Source organism: Chinchilla lanigera, unplaced genomic scaffold (assembly GCF_000276665.1).
Source record: "Chinchilla lanigera isolate Chin_1 unplaced genomic scaffold, ChiLan1.0 scaffold00010, whole genome shotgun sequence".
NCBI lineage: Eukaryota > Metazoa > Chordata > Mammalia > Rodentia > Chinchillidae > Chinchilla > Chinchilla lanigera.
Genome location: NW_004955411.1, coordinates 15,675,827 through 15,696,061, shown reverse-complemented (window position 1 = coordinate 15,696,061; position 20,235 = coordinate 15,675,827). Strand labels below are relative to the sequence as shown.

At 38.1% G+C, this 20,235-nt stretch overlaps 1 protein-coding gene across 2 annotated transcripts in view; it reads left to right on the top strand.

Annotated features, from left to right (window-relative positions):
- Rngtt (RNA guanylyltransferase and 5'-phosphatase) overlaps positions 1 to 20,235 on the top strand; it is a 280,349-nt gene that overhangs the window by 70,819 nt on the left and 189,295 nt on the right. For both annotated transcript variants that reach the window (XM_005377741.2, XM_005377740.2), the window contains exon 9: positions 19,539 to 19,674. In XM_005377741.2, coding sequence (XP_005377798.1) covers positions 19,539 to 19,674 — 136 coding nt within the window. The remainder of the gene's footprint in view (positions 1 to 19,538; positions 19,675 to 20,235) is intronic.

Below are 20,235 nucleotides of genomic sequence, written 5' to 3'. Positions count from 1 at the left end.
TGGGGATTTAGCTCAGCGGCAAAAACGCCTGCCTGGCAAGCGCAAGGTCGTGAGTTCGGTTCCCGGTACCGGAAAAAAAAAAAAAAAAAAAAAATAGGCTGAAAAGCTGTGTGGAAGCTCTGTGACTGTGGGCTGGGGTTGTCAGCTTCCGACCTTTGCTCTATGATAAACAGTTGTGCTGGAGGACTCTTAAATCCTACTATATAGAGAAGTCATTTCTTCTGGTTACTTTTGATTACTTCTGTGTCTTGTGCCTGAGCTGGTTGCTGGAGTATTAGGGCAGAAGTCCCTGCTCCAGGGATCCCACAGATCAGGTTCAACCATCCATCCTGTAATGCTAGTCCAGGAGATGAGCAGCAGCGTTGAAAAGGAATGTGTTTGTTTGTTTGTTTTGTCTTTTTGGGCCAGGGTTTCACCGTGCAGTTCAGGCTGGACTCAAATTCACTTTGTAGCCCAAGCTTGCCTTAAATTTGCGTTGATCCTCCTGCCTCAGCTTCCTAAGTGCTAGGATTACAGGTATGATCAACATGTCTGGCCTGGCAAAGGAATTTTATCAGCACGCCTGAACTGTGAAGCACAGATAAAGACATTCAAAATCTTCTCAGTGGGCTGACAGAGCTTTGGGGTTTTATAGAGAAAGGGTAACAAAGGCAAGGGTCAGGGGCTCGAGGGGCTGGCAGTGTAGGTAATCCTGGTGGAGTGGTTGATATCTCAGGACTGGTTCCGCAAGGTTCTGGGACAGCCATCACCACTTGTGGGCAGCAGGTTGGTTCTCACCAGGCTATGGTTCTGCCTTGGGGTGGAGCCTTGGTTCTTGTCATGGGCTAATTGTTCCCACTAGGGGTGATCTCATCTTAAGGTGGTTTGTGAGGCTCTACTTGAATCCAAAGTGATTGCAAATTTAGAAGAATGATGGGAGACTTTCAGGCATCGCTCCAGGTTGTTGTAAAAGCTGGCAATTGGTTATCCCTGCAAATCCTGAAAATGACTTTCCTTTAGTCTTACCTTCATGTCCTCAGTCTTGAAGAGGGATGAAGTAGGCTAGGTAAACTTAGAGCTAATAAGCTTTGTGTTACAGATATTCTTTACCTGGTTAACGTGACTGTGTGCAGAGCTAAGCAGGGTTCTGACACACAATTTACAGGTAACTAAATGAAGACAAAGATGCCGGGCTTTGTCTTGCTTTTAGATACCCGCTGGGCATCTGCAGACCCAACCTCTAGGTCCCCGTTACAAGTTGTGGGAATTTAATTGTTATACAGTAGATATTAAAAAGAACCAATTTGACTTTTGCTGGCCATAGTGTCACTGAGGTTGATGTTTCTGGGTCTGGATCTTCCTTGTGGTTTTGCAAAATAGGCAGCTCCTCTGTGCCTGTTTTAGCGCTTCTCTGTGTGCATCTTGTCAGCCAGAAGTTTACTGAAGTAGTGTATCTGCTGAAGTTCTTGTCTCCTTCCTTTCATGATCTTCTTTGCTGTCAGATTACCTTATAATTTAACAGCTTAAAGATTAAACATTTACTACCTCATAGTTTTTGAAAGCAGTTTAATCCACTGGCTCTGGTTCATTATCTTTCATGAGGCTGAAGTCAAACTGTTAGCTGGGGCTGCTGTGTTTCCAAGCTTCAGACTTGCAGGTTTACTGATGTGGCGGGTGTTGGGCCTCAGTTCCTCACAGGCTGTTGGCCTGAGGCCTCTTTGTCTTGTCTGTGGACTTGTCCATGGGCCATGCCTGGGAGGAAAGACTTTGCTGTACCCACTGAACAGTGGTTGAGGGCCTGCAGATTAAACTGACAAGAGACAGATGAGCAAGACAAAAATACTCATATCTATATAGAGGTACACAAAGGAAGTGGTCTGCTAAATGGCTGAAGGTAGGGGCTTGTATCATAACCCCATAGCAGAAAGGAACGGTAGAAAATAGGCTTCTGTGGAAACAACAGAAGGGTTTCTCTTGGAAAGACAAATGACATTTTTAGGAGAAAAGGGGGAAATAAGAAAACTTGTGTTAAGGTTTGCTTTTTCAGTTAGACATAAGTTTTTCTATTTTTTCATGATTACAAAACTCTCCAGAAAGGGGATTTATGATAGTTTTACTGGGAGTGAAGTTTGAAAGACAATTCATTTCCAGAAGTTTCTGCTTTTAGTCGATAAAAGAAGTTTTAAGAAGGCTTCTTTCTGTATCAGTTGAATCTCAAGTGTCTTCAGGTTAAAATAATCTACAAACCCACTTTAGGGTCCCAAATGGGCTCCCAGTCACCTGAGTGTTCTTATCACAAGGTGGCCAGCTTCCTCCTGAACAGTGATCCAAGAGGGTACCTAAAATAGAAGTGGTACTTCCTTTATAATCTAACCTCGGAAGTGACATACAGTCACCTTCTGCCATATTTTATTCACTGGAAGTGAGATAAAAGCTTAGCCCAACTTCAAGAGGAAATTAGACTCCATTTCTTGAAGGGAAGAGTACATTATCAAAGAATTCATGGACTTACGCACATTTTTTAAAAAAAGTAACAGTGTTATACTTTAAAAAGAAGGGGGAAGAACCACACTTCGTTATCATTTTGGTGGTGTCAGTGGAGAGGGAAGAACCATTCTGGATTTGTATTGTTTGAATGCATTATACTTTATTCAGCAGTTTTTGTGTGGTTGTAAATTTAAATTGATTTTTTTTGCTTTTATGAGCATACTATGATAATGGTATTCTAGCTTTTTTGGGGGGTACCGGGAATCGAACTTGGGATCTTGCGCTTGCAAGGCAGGCACTTGTGTCGCTGAGCTATATCCTCAGCACTGATAATGGTATTCTAGCTTTTTTCAAATGAGTATTTAATATTTTGTTATAATAACTTATTCTGAAATACAGTTATGGGAACACATTTTTGAGGTAAAAAGCTGGTAGTGTATCATTTTTCACTATACAATTATGTAATTATATTACAGTTAATTATAGTACATACTAATAAATTAATAGCATAATATGTACTATTGTTATGTTTTATCTTAGTATTTTCTGCATTGATGTTTTAAGGACCACATTCTGATATAATTAATATATTTTAATGGTTTACTAAATAGATAAATCACTGAAAGTTTTTGGTCATTTTTGGTTTAGTTTTGATATTTTATACCTTCACTAGATGGCAGCACACAACCAGCTATATAATTCAGGCTGCCTTTGTAAAGCAATAGAATTCTAATGGTATCCAGTGCCTTGTACATCTAATGCATCTGGAAATATTAGTTTGAGATTATTAAGCATTTAGTAAGGATTAATTGGATCATGTATAGCACATTATTGACAGCACAGCATTTGACAGTGTTGTCTTTTTTTGTGTGCTTTGCATCTGAAGTATTTGTTACTTGTAGATGACGTTGAAGTGCCAGTTAACTGTTTTTGTAAAAAAATACGTTTAGCCATGTTAAAATCTCTAGAATTTTATTTTGTTGTTGTTTCAGCAAAGAAATGTTCTTATGTTGGAATCTCAGCAGATAAAGAAGGATGTGGAGATTTTTTATTAACTGTGTTGGGAGTGAAGACATTTAATAGAAAAACCCAGTGTTAGATTTAGTTCTTTTCTTTTAGATGTTGAAATTAATATTTGTAAAGTGTAAAAGTTATTTGACTTGCAAGTAGTGTGTGAAGAATAGCAATTTTCATAAATGTGCTCCAAATATTTTGGGAGAGTTTTATAACATGTTTCTTTTTTTAAAAAATTGTGCATATATACTATTTATACATTCTTCAGAAACAACACAGTTCTGCATGTTTGATGGTAATTTGGTTCCCAGAAACTATTAGTGTCTGTGAACTAGGTAAAGAAATTGGAAAGTGAGTAATTAATTATAACAGCTTTCTAAAATTAGAGCTCTGATTTGAAGGTTTTGTAAGCAGCCCGTTTTAGTACAGTGTGATTGTGGCTTTCAGTCCAGCTCTGGGGTTACTGCTTTGGCTCAGTTTTTGCTTGTGGGTGAGCTTTTTTGGACCAATTTTATTATAGTAACATGCTAAAATTTAGAAAATTCAATTTTAAAAGCACTTATGAATGGAAAAAAAGAACTAAATTTCATTTCCCTATGAATTATTTAGAAGGAATTTAAGCATTTAATGCATTATTGTAGCCTGATAAAATGTAAACTACTGGCTAGAGTTACAGAGTACAGTGTGTAACTTAAAACAAATCAAATTGGTGTTTAAATTACAAACTTCAACTGCACATTGAGACTACTTTGTGATCTAGCCTTGGTGGTTGGCTTAATGAGTCTGTACGTGGCACTGCAAAAATAGAACTTTAAAAGTTAGCCTTTTTTGTTTTAGTTAAGCAGCTTCTCCAGATTTCCTCCTCCTGAGCGCATAGCCAACACCCACTTCTCTCCTCAGCGCAGATAAAGTGCTAGAACATGCAGGTGTCACTCCAGGAGGCCCGGAGCCCAGGTTGCTTTCCACCACAAAGGGGACAGTGAGCGGAAGAAGGCTGGAAGTGATAAAGCAGGTGTGGAGATCTGCCGTGTCTCTCTGTTCCCCCTCCTGTCTGCTCCATACTATAAAAGACCCGTGCCCACTTGTACATGGTGAGGTAGTGATTTGAGGCAAATAGGCCTTTCCTTTTACCAAAATACATGGCCTCCTTTGATTTGGTCAGTGACCAGCAAATGAACATAAACATATAACCCTAAGCTGTCAGTAATGAGTCTGTATTATGTGTATTTTTGTCATCCCAGGAGTATTTATTTATTTTTTTGTTTGCTTTTCTTTGGTACCGGGAATCGAACTCAGGACCTTGTGCTTGCCAGACAGGTGCTTGTGCCACTGAGCTATATCCCCAGCCTCTGTCCCAGGAGTATTTAGTATTTAGCCACTTGTGTTTAGTATGTAGCTGCTGAGATTGGTACATCTAGAATTTCTCATGGTACTTCCACGTGAACATGAACAAAGGTTTAGTGGCAACCAGTTGATTTCTAATAGTCTGACCCATTAAGTATTACTTATTAGTGTTAATTACTTAAATAAAAACGGAGCTCCAAGCTTTAACTATACCCCCAAGAACAGCTGCCCATACGTCGGTTACCCAGTCTCTAGTAATTGTGCATTCCTGGAGCATTTTTTCTACTCATAACACAAAACAAACTGTAGGCCCTCAGCATGAATCAGTGAAATTAAACCAATTAGTTGTAGACAGATGAGCTTAAACAGCTCTACTTACTTTAAACAAAATGTTAAAAGCCACTCAGAGGAAGATCAAAATACTTCCTCCTTCATAATTTTCTAATACCAGGTATCGAACCCAGGACCTTGAACTGTCCAGCCCATTTTTATTTCGATATAGGGTCTTAAATTTCTCGGGCTGGCCTTGAGCTTCTGACCCTCTTGCTCGGCCTCGCAGGTGGATGGGATTAGAGATGTGAGCTGCTGAGCAAGGCTTTCATCTGTGCTGCACGTCTGTGCCGTGCTGCAGCTTTCCTAACTTGATTGCATTTTATTTTGACTGTAGTAGGTGGAGAAATTAAAACTCACTTAAACATTTAGTGCTCTTAGATAGAATCTTATTTATGCACAGTTCTTTGCATAAAACTGTCAAACACAGTTAGGGATCATTGTGTTGTGCATTTTCCACATGAATTTTAAAATTACCTTTCTAAAAGATACTTCAGTTGCCAGGTGTGGCATGTACCTATATAAACTGCTGTTTGGGAGGCTGAGGCAGACAGGCAATTTGGTAAAATCTTGAGTCTTAAAAAGCCAAAAAAGGAGACCAAGTAAGATGGCTGTGGTGTAAAATCCTCCTGACCATCTTTCTCTGTAGATATGCCAAGTAAATAGCTATCCATGTACCAGTTTACCAGCACAAGAACTAACAAAATCAGGAGAGACCATAGTGCGTCCCTTTTTTTTTTTTAAAAGGCAGTATGTTGTTGACTATGTAGTCTCACTATGACTTTGAGGCATTATGTGACCCAGGCTGACCTCGAACTTACTGTGATACTCCTATCCCAGCCTCCTGAGGGCTGGTATTGCAGGCATGCACCACCATGCCTGGCTGTGCCTGCTTTTAGTATAACAGAATGAAAAGTCGCCTTGAAGAGGGCAGGAGGAAAAGTTCCCCAATCCCAAGCATCCCGACTTGGAGAACCTCACCTTTGGTGTGGGAGGAGGAGAGAATTAAGTCCTGGCTTAGACTTGAAACCCATTGCCAGGCATGCCATGGTGAAAACCGGTGCTGGGCAAAGCTTTGTGATCCTTACCACCACCAGCCATCGACTGAGTTGTGGCAAGTGGCTGACTTTTCCCTGACCCTTTTCCAAACTTGAGTGGCAAAGCCTGGAGCAGGATTCCACCTGCTGGGGAGCAGAGCATGAAAGCTTGCATAGGGCTTTGTCTCAGAAGCTCAGTGCTAGGCCTGATGGAGTAGGACTAAGCGCCTGGTAGAATCTGAAGGCCACATAGGCAAGTCAGAGCACACATACAGCAAAACTGTTGTATAATCAGAACAGCCTGCTATTGACATAGAAACAGACACATAGGCTAATGGAAAAGAATAGAGCGCCTGGAAATAAATCCACACATCTGAGATCCAACTGAGTTTTAATAAAAGAGCTCACATTGGAGAAGGGGCAGTCTTTTCAATAAAAGGCAATAGAGAAATTAGATAGCTGCTGGCAGAAGAATGAAACAAGACGCCTATCTCTTACCAGTTGGGAAGATAAACTCTGAAGACTTAAGTGTAAGAACAGCAGTGTGGGGATCCCATGCCTTAGGCTAATGTCAGGTCTAGGCCATCCTATTGAAAACCTGCTCAAGTTCTCATGTGAAGTCCATGTGCAGGGATTTTGGGAAGTGTCCTGCCCTGTGTTCTGGGATCTTATAATTTAACAGGTTAGACGCACTTCTCCAGCCGGTTTTGCCACGTACTGATCTCCAATGTCACCTTTGGCATAATGTAATAACAGTAGCTGACATTTTATTACTATTGTGTGTCAGTTACTCTTCTCCATTCTTCATATATTAATTCTTTTTCACGAAGTTTTCAAATTTTGGTAAAATACACATAATAGAATTTACCATTTTAACCATTTTAAAACGTGCAGGTCAGTGGTATTAGTATGTTCACATAGTTGTGCAACCATCATTATCCATTTTCAGAACTCTCATCTTACAAAACTCAGATGGGTGTAGTGGTAGATGCCTGTAATCTCATTACTGGTGAGTCTGAGGTAGGAGAACAACGAGTGTAAGTTACATCTTCAGTTTTATTGACTGATACTGGTTTATTTAGATGTTTTTATATCTTCTGGATTCAGCTTTGGTAGTTCATGTGTATCTAGGAATCTGTCCATTTGTTCTTCATTTTCCATCTTAGAATATAAGTTTTCAAAGTAGGTATATATGATCTTCTGGAGTTTTGCAGGATCTGCTGTGATTTTACCCTTTTCATTCCTAATTGCATGGATTTGAGTTTTTACTTTTTTGTGTAAAGTTGGCTAAGGGTTTGTCAGCTTTATTTAATCTTTTAAAGAACCAACTTTTCAGTTCGTTTATTCTTTATATTGTTTTTTTTAGTCACCATTGCATTAATTTCTGCTTTGATCTCTATAATTTCCTCCCTTCTACAAGCTTTTGGGTTGACTTGCTGTTGTTTTTCTAGAAATTTGAGGTTCAGCATTAAGTTGTTTATTTGAGCTTGCTCTTTCCTGATTTGAGTATTTACCGCTATAAATTTCCCTTGTAGGACTTTTCATTGTGTTTCATAAGTTCTGGTATGTTGTATTGGCATTATTGTTTAATTGTAGAAATTGTCTAATTTCTTCTTTAATTTTATCTGTGACTCTCTAGTTGTTCCAGAGGGTATTACTTATTTTCCATGTGTTTTATAAGTTTTTTTGGTTTCTTTTGCCATTGATTTCCAATTTCATTGCACTATGGTCTGATAATATGCATGGGATAATTTCATTTCCTTTGCATTGCATTTACTTAAGCATGTTTTGTGAGCTAGTTTGTGGTCTGTTTTGGAGAATGTCCCATGTGTAGCTGAGAAGAATGTGTAGTTTGATGTTATAGGGTGGAACATTATGTACACATCTACTAAGTCCATTTGTTGAAAAGGCAGATTTAGTTCTAATATTTCATGTTTGATTTTTTTATCTAGTTGATCTGTTTATTTGTGACAGTTTTGTATTGAGGTTCCCCATCACAACTGTGATTGCTTCTTTTCTCTGACAGCTTTTAATATTCTGTTCTTGTATTGAAATTCTGGAATCTTGACGATTGTATGCCTTGCTGTAGTGTTGTTTTTTATTTTTTTCTTATCATGGCTAATTAGAGTTCTGTATGCCTCACTTACCTGTATGCCAAATTCTTTTTCCCTTCCAGGGTAGTTTTCTGCCATGATGTCTGTGAATGGGTTTTTTATGTTATTTGTGCCATTGCCTGCATGTTCATCAACTGTGATCAACCTTACGTTTTTCTTTTTTGCATTGTCTAGCCCCTGCTAGATTGATTTCTTATAGTCCCTTGCTATTTTTAAGACACCTCTCTTTTCATGATTGCTAACTGCAATCCTGCCTTCTGTGTCTGAGATTCTGTCCTCATGTGGGTAATACTGCTGTATATACTCTCAGTGGAAGTTTCAGTGTCCTGAATCTCTGAATCTGTTGTATGGATTCTATTCCTTTCTTATGTTGGGCATTCATGGTTTCCAACATTTTGGTATTTTTTTATCTGTATTTGTGCTAGAGTCACTAAGTATGCCTTTCATTGTGGTCATCATTTCTGTAGTTATCTGAGTAATTATTTCTCATTTGGTTTTTTTCTAGAGCCCCATTCATTTGCCTTGTTATGGAGACCTGGTGGGTTGCTTTTGAATTGTCCCACCTTATAGCCCCCTGGCTTTGCATTTGGTGAGCTGGACTTGTGGGTTACATCTTGTTTAAGTGTTTTATTCTCTACTTTGTCTTTTTTAAAGTTTAATTCCTGGGTTTATGCTTGTAAATTGCCCATGGCAAGTAGCTTTATTGCTAGTATTTAGAATCCTTAAGAAATAACTATCTGTCAGGCGTTTTCCAGGTGTAGCAGGCTTTTGGGATGAGTCTATGGCAAGATCCTACCTCTTCCAATTTATTGAGAATGGAAAGTTGCTGACTACTTGGCCCAGCCTGTGGTTTTTTTGGCACTGGCCTATGGTTTTTTTTTTATGACTCTTAGGCAGTCTCAGTCTTGGTATACCAGAGAATAACTACTTGGAACAATTATGTCACTTTGCCTGTTGTGGTACAGTCAGCAATAACAGTAGCATCAAACACAGCCTTGAAAATGACATACTGAGGTAAATACTATTTTGCCATCTTTAGCCATATGATCTGGATTTGTGATGGTATAACAAAATCTAAAACAAGCCAGAAAAAGTATATGTAGTACATAAGCCCTCAGTATGCCACTTTTACCTTCAGGGGAAAAAAATTAAAAGAGATTAGGTGAAGCAGTAGAGATAAAGAAGAAGGAGAAGAGATTAGAAGCAAGGCTGGAGGACAAAGGGAGATCTTGCAAACTTTGGGAAACTGGTGCAGAAGACAGGAGGGCAAGTAAGAAGGAAGAAATAAAAAGAGCAGAACTGAGCAACAACCACAAAAAAGACATAAACTGTGTTTACATTCAGAAAAACAGGAATAAGTAGTGAAGAAAAAACAAAACTAAACAACCAAGCAGTAAACAAGAGAGAGAGTGAGAGAATAAAAAAGGTCCACTTCTCTGCTGTCATTGGTGAACAACGTGGACAGAGTCCAGATCCGTGTTGATTAATCCCAGCAAACCAGCAGTAGCTTTATGGCAGGATAGTGGTTAATTCCAGTGAGCCTGCACCTTTATTTTCCCTGAGATTCAGGCTATTTCTGGCTGTGGGCTGGAACCAGACCCGTTCAGCAGCAGTTGGTGCACCGTCTATAGTCTTTACCTCAACTGGGGGCCACTAGATGGAGCCAGCTGTTGTTCTGAGTTCCAGGCTTAGTTGGCCCTTCTCCGAGATGGCTCCCAGCCAGTTGCCCTCTCCCAAGGGAGGTCTGAACCCCAGCCAGACTCACCAGCCATCTCAGTCCTCCACATCCAGTGCTCCCTTCCACTGGTGTGTCTCTGTGGAGGCTCTGTGGTGGCTAGCACTCACCATGCATCTGTAGGTTTGAGCTGCCACCTTCCACGCACTGAGTCTGGGCTTAGGGAGAAGGTGTCTCTTGCCACCTCCTTCTACTTCATTGAAGTTTCTCTTTTTGCTCTCCCTGTAGGCTTTGATTCTTACTTCAGGTGCTTCCTGGATGCAGAGGACCCACTTCCCTCTTTCTTCTCTTTCTCTACATTGCTGTACTTCAGTGTCTGGACACCAAATCTCAGAGAGGCTCTTTCTGTGCTGTCTTCCCAGAAGTGAGCCGTTTCATGACACTTGAGATTTTTGGCTCTAGTTTGCCTGCCATATTTTCAAGAGTCTTCTTAGCCAGTTCTGTTGAGTCTGGAGTTAGACCACAGGCTCTGGAACTATTATTTTCCCCCTAAAGCCCCAAACCGTAGCACCTTTACCATTAATAGTTCATGTAAACAAAGTAAATTGGTTTTTAATTGTTGGGTAGTTTGAAAGAAATGTGTTATCTTATGCAGTACTGTACTTGATTATTTATATTGCATGGCGTTACTTCATTGGAATAGCTGGAGAATATCAAAATTAACATTGGGTCCTTTACTGTGTCAAACTCTTAATATTATTTATTTTTTAAAATATTGTTCATTTTTATGTTGGTGGAAAGCTTTGCACAAGACTTAAGTCTTACTGGTTGAAGGTTTTTATTTTGAGATAGTATCTCACTACCTTATGTAGTTCAAACTGGCCTTGAACTCTTGGTGATCCTCCTGCCTCAGCCTCCTGAGTGCTTGGATTACAGGCATTTGCTACCACGCCCAGCTTTGAAGGGGCTTTCTTGTAAGTAGAAACAGTTATGATTTTGAAAATAATCTGTTAATACAGATAAACATGCCTAATGGTGAGAAGGCTTGGAGATTTTGAAGTTTTTATGATACGTACCTCCTGATCATCAAGGAGGTTGTGATGAATTAATTAAATTTGAAATAAAAGTTAATAGCCTTTCGACTGATGATTTTTTTATAGATAGCATTTACCAAGTACTGTTTATTAAGCTTAAATAAAATTTGATGAACAGGATACTGTAGAAAATTTGTAGTATTAAATGCAACATATACAATAAAGATGTCTGTATTTACCTAGAAGACATTTAAATGTTGGCAAATTGTCCAAATCTTCATTGACATGCTGCGGGGCTGCTATTTAATATATAATTAACAGTCCAAGATAAAGGACTGGTTAGGCAGATTTAACACTTAAATTGATGGGATAGTGAAAGGGCTTTGTAATTTAACATTAAATAATACATGTTGCCTGTTTAATTACTGTGCATGTATGTGATCACATCATAGAATGGAGCTGTGGGCTTGAAGTGAGTGGAAGACCATAGAGCTATAGTAAGATCTGATTCACGACTTTAAATTGATGTGATATGAGGATGAAAGAAGTGCTAATCCTTTTGAAGAAGCCTGCTGTGCTTCGAATCAGTGCGTCAAAATCAAATACCTACGGGATTGGCAGCACTTACAGTCCTGGTGACAATTGTGATGAATTTTGATGACAGACTGTTAGAATCATGTTTTTATTTCAGTAATGGTTCACAGCAGTGATGAATTAAAACTGCTTAGGTGGTAGTGTTACTATCTGTACATGCTCTCTAATTTGCTAATGGAAAACAGGATCATAACTTGAATTCTTTGTATTTCTAGGAATTTAAAGTACAGCTGTACTTTCTCTTAATATTCTTTTTATTAGGAGTTGAAATGTTATTTGTGTCACGTAAATAATAGCCATTAGTTGGAAAACACCTCAGAACTCACCTATAGGATTGTATTATTTCATCATTAAATCTTGGTTATTTTGTGGAAGTGAAGCAAATGATAATGTTTTAAACTCTCTGAAGCTTTTTTGAGATTCTTTCACTTCGAGCTATATTTCTGTGGAATTATAGTAGAAATAGTGGTTGGGTTTCCAGTTTAGCCTGCAAATTTTATTTAATCCCTAAGGAAGGTAAATTGCTTCCTGTGCCTATCTCCTGTGAAAATGACCAAAGGTACTAGTACTAGTACAGCGCTAGTAATTAAATAAGTGATATTTAGCTGTATTTACAACATAGGATGTTCATTAAACTGTTTTGAACAGTTAAAGAACTCTTTAGGGGTGTGGGTGTCGCATGCCTGTGATCTCAGCTATGGTGTGAGGGGGTGAGTCAGGAGGATTGTTGTGAGCTCAAGGCCAGTCTGGGCTACTTAGTGAGTTCAAGGCCAGCTTTAACTATATAGTAAGATTTTATCTCAAAAACAAAGAAAAAAATTCTCCATGAGCAAACTGAAGTTTTTTGAGGTAAAGTGGAGACATGGATATCATGATAGTGACTCTGTGATCGTGATTCTTTATTATTTTGTCTAGGTGGTTTAAAAACTTACTACTTTTAATTTTGCCTGATACAGATGTTTCACTAGGTTTGATCAGAATTCAGATTATTGAATGAAACTAAGTAAAGAAGATAAGGAGGAAAACTATTTTTCTTGTTAAAAATTGGGGTAACATGCACTTAACATGAAATACATACATATATATATATATATATATATATATATATATATATATATATTTCTTTTTCTCTAAAGGGGAGAAACAGCAAAAACAATTGGTTAAAGTGGACTGGGGCTATTTTGCAAAAGTGGTGATCAGGGATAGAATTTACTGTGTTAGCTAGGTAGTAAGAGATAACAGGCAAAATGTTCATAAGTTCCATGGAGGAGGAAGATGGCCCAGGTTTGTTAAGTTAGCTGTTCTTATATTGTTTTTAGAACAAGATATGAGAGGTATCGATGAGTAAGGGGCAGATCTGATCAGCTGTTCTTATATCAGGAAGGCTTATAAATTGTGTCTTGGAAAGTAATCCTAAACTCTGGATTTTCTTTGTAAGAAGTCTTGTTACCAGAATTTATTTCTGTAAACTTTTACAGCTCCAAGAGTTGGCTTTTAGGGACTTGTGTGAAGTACTTTTGGGAACAGAAATGAGAAGAGACGTAGCCAGTGTAGAAGCAGCAGAGGCTTGAGAGTAGATTCTTGTGAGAGAAGTAGGGAAAGTTAACTCTGCTCTTGGCATTGTACAGTTGTTGCAGGGTGAAAAGTGGATGTCATGTCTTTTAGTATGAAGTTAAAATATAGAAATAGCTAGTATTATGTAACCCTTGGTTGGGAATGAAACCGTGCGGTTACATCACAGGCATGTTTAACTTACTTGAACTTAGCGGTGTACAGTGAACAAGAAGAAGAAGAAGAAGAAAAAAGAAAAGAAAAAAACCAGAAGCGCACCCATTAGTATTCTTGACTGTGAGCAGTAATAATAAACTTTAACTAATTTGGGCAAAGAAAAGTATTGGGAGGCTTTCTGGAGTACTAGTCTTGGAAAAAGCACGGGGCTTGCGGGCAGCCAGCAGCAAGGGCCTCAGCCAAGGTGAAGGCCCAGGAATGGCTTTCGTAGTAGGAAGTCACAGTCGGCACTTGCCCACAGCGTCTCAGCAGTTGCTACAAATAATTTTTGAATTATTCGTTTTCTTCTGTCACTTAATGGTCTTAGAAAAGGAAATCCTGAGGCTGTTTCCAGCCCTTTAAAGACAGGGAGAGAGAAAATCTGGGCTCTTGGTGTCTATTTAAGAAAAACTGAAGTGTATCTCATTTTCCTAAACAAAATGGGACAATTCCTCTTTCTTCCTTACGTGCCCCATGGACTAGTAAATAAATGGGCTCGGTTTCTCAAGCTACAAACTTAGAAGTCATCTTAACATCTCTCATTCTCTCGGCCCCATCTCTAGCAAATAACACATTGCCCTGCGGTCTGCCCCTCAAGTGTGTTTAATTTATCCGCTTCTCCATAAAATGCCGTTCTCGCTATCGTCTTCGCCACTGTGACTGTTCACTTTTCCGTCACAGAGGCCTCATATTTCTCTTGCCCTCAGGTTGACCCCACTCTGTTGGCAGTCCTGGGGTTTGGCAAGTTGGTGGGCTGCATTTACTCACCTGCTGTTTCTCAGGGCCAGGCCATTCTTTTATGTCCAGGGATGGGTGGAGTCCACACAGGGCATTTCCCTGCTCCCCTGGCTCTGTCCCTCCTGTTGGGTTTTGTCATTTGGAGGTGGGGGAACAGACTTCTTGTTTCCAGTCTCTGTACGGATACACTTTTTTACTGTTAGGAAATGTTGGGATAACCTTCCCTACACATACAGGCTTGCTTAGCAAGTAGTTATTGATTATCTTCTGTGTATTCAGATAGACTGTGCAAGGCATCTGGTCTGTAGTAAAGAAGAAAATAGATATCAGAGTTGGGTCTGAATTGGTGATGAGGTTAAATTATAAGATAAGAAACTGTTCAGAAGGAAAGAACAGCTGGGATTGGGGAAAGGAGAAAAAAAGGAGGGGGAAAATATATATACACAAGATAGCTAAAAAATTGTACTGCTAATCTCTTACTAGTTCATTGAAAGAGCAGTTAGTGCTTATATTGGTTGATCAGTTTTGCATGCCTATATCAGGTAATCTCAGCAACTGCTTTGAAGACAACAATATGCAATATAATAACCATTGCTGGTTTCCTATCTTGTTTTGAAATTCTGTATAATTTTTATTGTTTTTTATTCTCTTTAAAATAAAAAAAAAACAAAGCCCATTTTACTTTGAGGCTACTGGTGGGAATGTGAACTAAGACTTTATGATTGTCCTGGTTATTTTTTTGTTGTTGTTGGGACAAAATATCTGACACTCAAAATTAAGGAAGGAAAGGTTTATTTAGCCTACAGTTTGTGGAGCTTTTAGTCTATATTTGGCTGGCTCTGAGGCAGAGTGGCACGTGGCAGAGGGCAAACGTTTATGGTGGCAGAATACAGTATAAAACAACCAGAGCAAAAGGGAGGAATGGCTGCAAGCAGCTTCTTTCCCTGGCTTACATTGTAAACAGGCTGCCCCCACCCAGGGGGCGTATAGCACTTATGTAATCTCCATGCCCTCCTCTTCCACAGGCTCAGGATGAATACAAAGTAAGAACCCTGGCTCCCTGCTGAGTCACTTAGCCAAACCTCTAGACTCCCCAAGTTGACACAGTGTATCAACCATAACAACGGTGTTATTAGTTACCACTATTTTATTTTGGAGTAGGTATCAAGATATACTTTATACCTTTTTTGAGTACTGGAGATTTTAAACTCAGGACCTTGTGCATGCTAGGGCCAGACTCTTATCCCTTTTTAAAATTGTATTTTGAAACATGTTCTCACTAAGTTACCCAGGCTGGGATTAAATTAGTTACAAGTATTTTCCATCAATTTTCCTCTTTAATTATATATTTCCTAAATTTATTAATATATGTTTTGATGTTTTACTTGATTATATATCTCATAGCTCAATGCCAGAGAAAGATTGAAAGATATGTTTCTAGTCAGGCTGGAAATAACATTTATAAAGTAGTTAATCAGTTTGGTTTTTCTGTAATCTATGTAGCTTTGGTATATACACTTAATAAAAGTGAATCAGTGTTTTCTAATTCAGTGAAATTTTTATTGAGTTAATTAAATCTTATCTTTTAATAAGCATGGTTATAGAATAAATACCTGTAAATCTGAACATTAAACTTTCAATTGATAATTTTTTAATTAATAAAAATTATATTATGCTAGTGATTTGCATTCAGTGAAAATATAAACATAGTTATGTGAGTATCTGGCAGTGTGTGAGATAGTTGCTTCTTTTTAAGTATTCTGGCTACTTTCAGAGACTTTGGAGTCCTTTTCTTCTCTAACATGAAATAGCTCATTACATTTTGTAAGTATCACAAAAGAAAGTTTGGAATTAGAATTCAAGCCAAAAAATTATAGCCTAGCAACTTGTTCCAAAGCCTGAAAATTTATATGTGCGTGAGACTCTCTAAATACCAAGTGCTCGATAATTTTTCTGCTATCTTGCAGATGTAAGCTGTGTTTCCCAAGAGCAATCTTTTGTAAAAAATTCTATTCTCTAAAGCCTTTTCATTCTTAGCCTTTTAAATCTGTTGATATATATGTGTACATAGTATTTCTTTTTAACTGATTATTTGAAGTAAAAAGGAAGGTCTGATAGCGGGTATCTATACTTATATCTATGTCTGTCTCAAGTAAGAGTACCAGGCCTCTGAGATTTCATATTTATTCTATTTGAATATTAAATTTAATTCCGAGCCCCTGGGCAGTTAAAGAAATGTAATTTCATCATATGTTCAGAAGAGGAAACCATTTATTTTTCTTTTTAAAATTTTAAAATTTTATTAGCATTAAGTCATCTTTTCCCAATAATATTTATTAGGTTAAATTATGTTAATTATGTTGAAGTAACAGATGTCAGGATTAAGTTTAGGAGACAGTGGATTTAGTAATATAAACACACTTACTGATAGGTTTTAGTATGAGTGATTTTAACTATCCTAGTATCTTGACTTTCTAAGAGAGAGAGACAGTGCTTCCCTAACTTGTTTTCTGTGAATACCTTTTTATTGACTATTGAGCTTGCAAAATATTGGTCCTGGTCCTTAAGCCACATGATGAATTGTGTGTCTTTAATATCATTTTTATAGATGATAGCATAATTGCTTTTTATTTGACTTTTCCTTATGTTGGCTTAAATTCCTTTTGAAACACAGTCTCAGAATATTGCTTCCTTTAAGAAACCTAAATATGTTCTACCCACTAGGAATTGGTACTTAAAAAAAACAAGTATATGAACAAGGTCTTGAGAACTGAGTTTTCCTGTTGATATTGATCCTCTTGCTGGCTTGGCATCTCTCAGATGCACATTCAGTCCGAAGTGGAGCTGATTTTAGTGAAACCTGAGTCTCCACACTACCCATCTGCTGGAGGTCCTGCTATTTCAGCGTTCAGCAGGGCCTGAGCGCGCCTCAGGGGGCTTGTGGGAGCTAATTATTTTAGGAACAGCAGACACCGGCACGGTAGTCCCAAAATGTAAGCCCTTCTGGGCTTCCTGGTTGCTGTTCCCCTTGTGTTCACACCCTTCTTTTTCCTTAGGCATTTGTTCTCACCTGTACTAAACATGTGTACCTTGCTCTTCAGAGAATTTATGACAGATTGTCCTCCAAATTCTGTATCAGCTGCCATCTCTCCCTGTAATGTTTCTTCTGCCACCTGCTCTTCCTTTTTCTATTGTTGCTGCTTTTTTCTGACATATCTCTTATACCTTGTGGGTGGGGATATCTGGTCAGAGTTCTCCATTTTCAGGGGTACATCTAGGTTGTTCTTCCACTCTTTCTCATTGAACACCAAATAAAACTGGCTATGCAAGATGATTGTTTCTTTGAGGGTCATGACTTTTGACTTTGCCTGTATTCTTGCCTGTATTCTTGCTCAGCATTCTCTGAAGACTTTGGTGCCTAAATATGGTTTTTATTTTAATCCCAGCTCTTGCTGTTACTCATTTGGTGGTCTGCCCTCTCAGTCAGGAATTTCCTGAACCTCAGCCCATGTAGACTTTACTTTTTATATGGTGTAAAGTAGAACTCCACGCAAGATATGATATATCTTGATATGATAAATCAGAGGTGGTAACTTGAGCATTTGAAGAATGACAGGTTGTTAAGTGTATAAATTTTCCCCTGCGTGCTGACTGGAGTGGATACTAGAATACTTACTGGATTTTAGAATATAAAGACTGATAAAAATTTTTGTAGCTTGTATTTAGAAATATTTTAATTTTACAGTCATGGATGAGAAGAAAAATTGTTTCTGAAATTATATCTTGCTATATCATAATAATGGTTCAGAGAGGAGTTGGTTGTTAGTAGCTGGCTGGTATGGTAGAAAGAGCATTATTGGATAGTCTGAAGTCTGGCTGTTTGCAAATCCCTGCTTTTTTCCATTTTGTGGTAGAGAAGATAACATGTAATTCATATAACTGTTGAGCCCTAAAATGCAATTACAAGTGTGTGTCTGAATATGTGTGTTTTATAAACTTTGTGAACTCCTGATGGTTAAGGTCTAATAAAAATTAGAGAAGCATTCTCTTTAAGGTGGCTCCAGACTCACTTGTGTAAACATTGTATTGTCTCCCCACTGTGAGAAGCTGAAAGACTAAATAAAACGCAAAATGTACAATAGTTATTGTGAAATGGGAAGAAACTGTTCAAAAGGAAAGAGGAACTGGGATGGGGAAAGGAGAAAAGAAGGAAAGGAAAAGCAAACACACACACACACACACACACACACACACACAATAGTTAAAGTAGTTATAGTGAGCCCTTCCTGGTCCTTGTCGCAGTCTGGGAAGTTTGTATTTGTAATCCCATGGAAAAGTTATTGGAATTCTAACAATTCAATTCGAGTTTACCACTTCCAGTGCAACCCATGATGAGAATAAAGACATAAGGCATATTTGTAGTTGTGGGGAGCCAAGGGGTCCTACGTCCAGCGAGGATAATGGCTACCCAGGACAAAGGCCTCCACCCAGGGCTGAACCCAGGTTTTATTAATTCTTGAAGAAGGTAGTGGCTTGAGGATAAGTGACTGTGAGAATGTCAGGAAATACTGAGTGCTGTGAGCTGGGCTAGGCAGGTGGTCTGAAATCACCTCTGCAATATGCAGAGAGAAGGCTATGCAGAAAGAGTAATCTGCATATCATTATTGAGGTAGTATGTGATGTTTTGGGGTTGGTGCTTCAGCTCTGATGTGTAACCTTTTATGCCCTAGGAAGTCATAGCCTCAGCAAAGCTGTCCATCTGCCTGGCTCACACATGCTTTTTGGGAGCTAAGCGGGTGGGGTAACAGTGCCCTGTCTCGTGGCTTCAAAGACTACACATCAGCACCTTGGGTGTTCTGATTTGCATTGCTTAAAGCCAATCGAAGGGATAAGGAAAAGTCCTAGCTCGCTCTGTATATATCAGTACGTGGAAATAGGGCCAGGTTTAGCTAAAATGGAGATAATCGCTCTTTTTTCAAGGAAAGTTGTCAAGGTGGTCCTCCACAGATAGTTATACTATTAATTTCTCTTAATTCAATGAAAAGAAAGGTTTATGCTAATATTGTTTGGACAATTAAATGCCTATATCTTGTACTCTGAGTCACTAATTTAAAGATAACAATGCACAATGTATCAATCATTGTTACTCTCCTATTGTGAAATTTTGTTTTATTTTTTCTCTTTAAAATTAAAAAAAAACCCATAGCTCTTGGATGTCACATTGTCTCGTAGAAAACATTTCCTCACACTCTTCTTTTAGTTAAAAAGGTGTTATTTGTAATATTTAACTTGCATAACAGAGAGACTCTAGTGCACCTTCCTACAGGAAGAATGTAGTAAATTTAAGGACAACCAGTTGTATTATTTTTTATAACCCTGTTGATACCGTACTGTTAATATTACCTTTTTAATGTTTTATTTATAGATATATGATGTTAATTGATGGCACAAATGAAGTTTTTATGATTGATAGAGACAATTCAGTGTTTCACGTTTCAAATCTGGAATTTCCATTTCGTAAAGATCTCCGTATGCATTTATCAAGTACTCTCTTGGATGGGGTAAGTATTTTGTGCATATATGTATATATATATATATATATATATATATATGTATTATATATTTATATGTAAATTAAACACTTGTTTTTCTTTCCCTTATGAGTGTGTTTTCTATTAAGAAATTTAGAATTGAATTTAATTTTTATTTGGATGTTATTTTCTGCCTCACCTCCACTTACTTTGAATAAATGTTCTTTTAGGGATCTGCCAATTTAATCTTTGAACCTGAAGAGGATTTTGAGATTTTTGCTTTTTAGTGGGGAAATTATTAAAGATATGGAAAGTGAATTAAGTGGATTGTGTATTGATAATTGTCACTATCAGAATAAGTGAACAAAATTAAATCTTGTTTTTTCTTTGTTGAGAAAATAATTTTCCTTGAAAAACACTAATTTTATTGTGTTATTTTACTTTTCAGTTGAATTTTAATTATATAGTACTACCTATCACATTTTCCTTTGGCTCTTTGGCTATAATCCTTGTTTAAAGAGAATTTTGCTGGGGCTAGGGATATAGCTCAGCAGCACGGCACGTGCCTGCCAGACTCAAGGTTCTGAGTTT